This window comes from Etheostoma spectabile, chromosome 5, assembly GCF_008692095.1.
Source record: "Etheostoma spectabile isolate EspeVRDwgs_2016 chromosome 5, UIUC_Espe_1.0, whole genome shotgun sequence".
In the NCBI taxonomy this organism is placed as follows: Eukaryota; Metazoa; Chordata; class Actinopteri; order Perciformes; family Percidae; genus Etheostoma; species Etheostoma spectabile.
Window position 1 is genome coordinate 22,744,845 of NC_045737.1, and position 1,706 is coordinate 22,746,550.

Consider the following 1,706-nt stretch of genomic DNA (forward strand, 5'->3'; position numbering starts at 1 on the left):
TCTCGAGACACTTTACAGATAGAGTAGGTCTAGCCCACACTGGTTAATTTCACTTGTGCCTCGTTTGGCCTTTTTTCAGGACTGTAGGCATGTGCAGACTTTGACATCTCCCTCACTCACCTGTAAAGGTGGGAAAAATTACAGTGAATTGTTTCTTAAATGTGAACCAAGTAAAGTGAGGTGACTATTGAATAAAAGAAGGTTGAATTCAGGGAATGAAAAAAGAAGCTAAATATTAAATTAGAAAATGATTTCAATGGAGGCATTGGTCATCAAACAGTGGAGTTATATTTGTAGAATGTAAACCTTTCTGGGTATCAATATCCACTAATTATATGATTTGCTGATTATTTTACTTAAAGCTTTCTTATAAGGGAAGAGAGCCACAGTTTACTACTGATAAGCCTTTTTTCACAGCAGACATGTTGCCTTGTCACAGTGTCATTTTCCATAATAACTCTACACGAAATTTCCCATGTGGCAGAATGGTTATTATCATTTTAATTTGTGTTATTGTCTAGTAAGACGATCTAGACCTGTTTCACGTGACTCGCTCTTTGTTACAGACTCCACCTCTTTCATGTGAACGCGCCTTAAGCCGAATTAGAAAATCCTGGGTTAACAAAGCTTGCTGATCCAGCTTCATAACACCGGTTATCTTTTCCCGTTTCCGTCGCGTATACAGTTATTGATTAATGTGAAGCGTGTCGTGACTAACCGTCGCGTCTATTAAGCTCGGATTTGTTCCGTTTTACGACCTTTGGGTTACGATTTGATTACTAAATCTAGCATTGAAACATCTCGGATAACTGCGCGCACCCGCTCCACCATAAAGGGAAGAGCAATCGCACGCCGAAAGCCTGATCCCAACATCACTATCCATGAACACCGACAGAGGTGAGGAGACCTTGTTCTTGATGTCAATATAACCAATCAAACTTTACAAAAATAATGTTGTTTTTTTGACTCTCATAAGTGCATATTTCAGTTCCCTAATTATTGTGTGTGTTTAAAAAAAAAAAAGATTTCCAGATGATGAAAAAACAAGAGAGGGCACATTTCTTCAGCTCTAAAGAGCAGGATCTCATTTTGAAGTTGTATGAAGAAGAGAGAGAGGTATTGACAGCCAAATCCAACACCACCAGTGCCTCTAAACTGAGAGAGGAAGCCTGGCAGAGAATTGCGGATAAAATAAACGCGTAAGCAGACTTATTGTGTGACTACTTGAATTGAATTTCAAAATACATTTGGATTTGATCTTTCCAATGATGTCACCATTGCCGACACATATAAATTGTATTCTTTTCCATGACTTTCCAGGGTATCGGACAGCGGCTACAAAAGATCATGGCAGCAAGTGAAAGTCAAACATAAAAATATAGTGCAAACAGGTAGCTTTGTTATTGCAAGTCCACATTTCCAACAATAAAACATCCAGAGGAGTGTTTTACCTCTCATATCTATCCTTATACAGCAAAAAGAAGACAGGTAGGGGTGTTGAGGACTGAGGGGGGGTCAGCCACTCCGTCGCTGACGTCTGCAGAGGAAGATGTGCTGCAGCACAAAGACAGTCTGCTGAGAGTGGAGGTCCTCCCTGGGGGGGCTTGCATTGAGCCACTCACTGGATCTGACAACTCTTTTATTAGTGGTAGGTGTACTTGATGCCTGGCTGAAACCCATTCAGGAATTTCTCATTATCTAACTCC

General features: G+C 40.3%; 1 protein-coding gene across 1 annotated transcript in view; it reads left to right on the top strand.

Annotated features, from left to right (window-relative positions):
* Positions 1–472: 472 nt before the first annotated feature.
* The window catches only part of LOC116690090 (uncharacterized), a 4,472-nt gene continuing 3,238 nt past the window's right edge, over positions 473–1,706 (top strand). The window contains exons 1-4 of the mRNA XM_032516840.1: positions 473–897; positions 1,025–1,199; positions 1,321–1,391; positions 1,475–1,648. Of these exons, the coding sequence (XP_032372731.1) occupies positions 882–897; positions 1,025–1,199; positions 1,321–1,391; positions 1,475–1,648 (436 nt within the window). The 5' untranslated portion in view covers positions 473–881. The remainder of the gene's footprint in view (positions 898–1,024; positions 1,200–1,320; positions 1,392–1,474; positions 1,649–1,706) is intronic.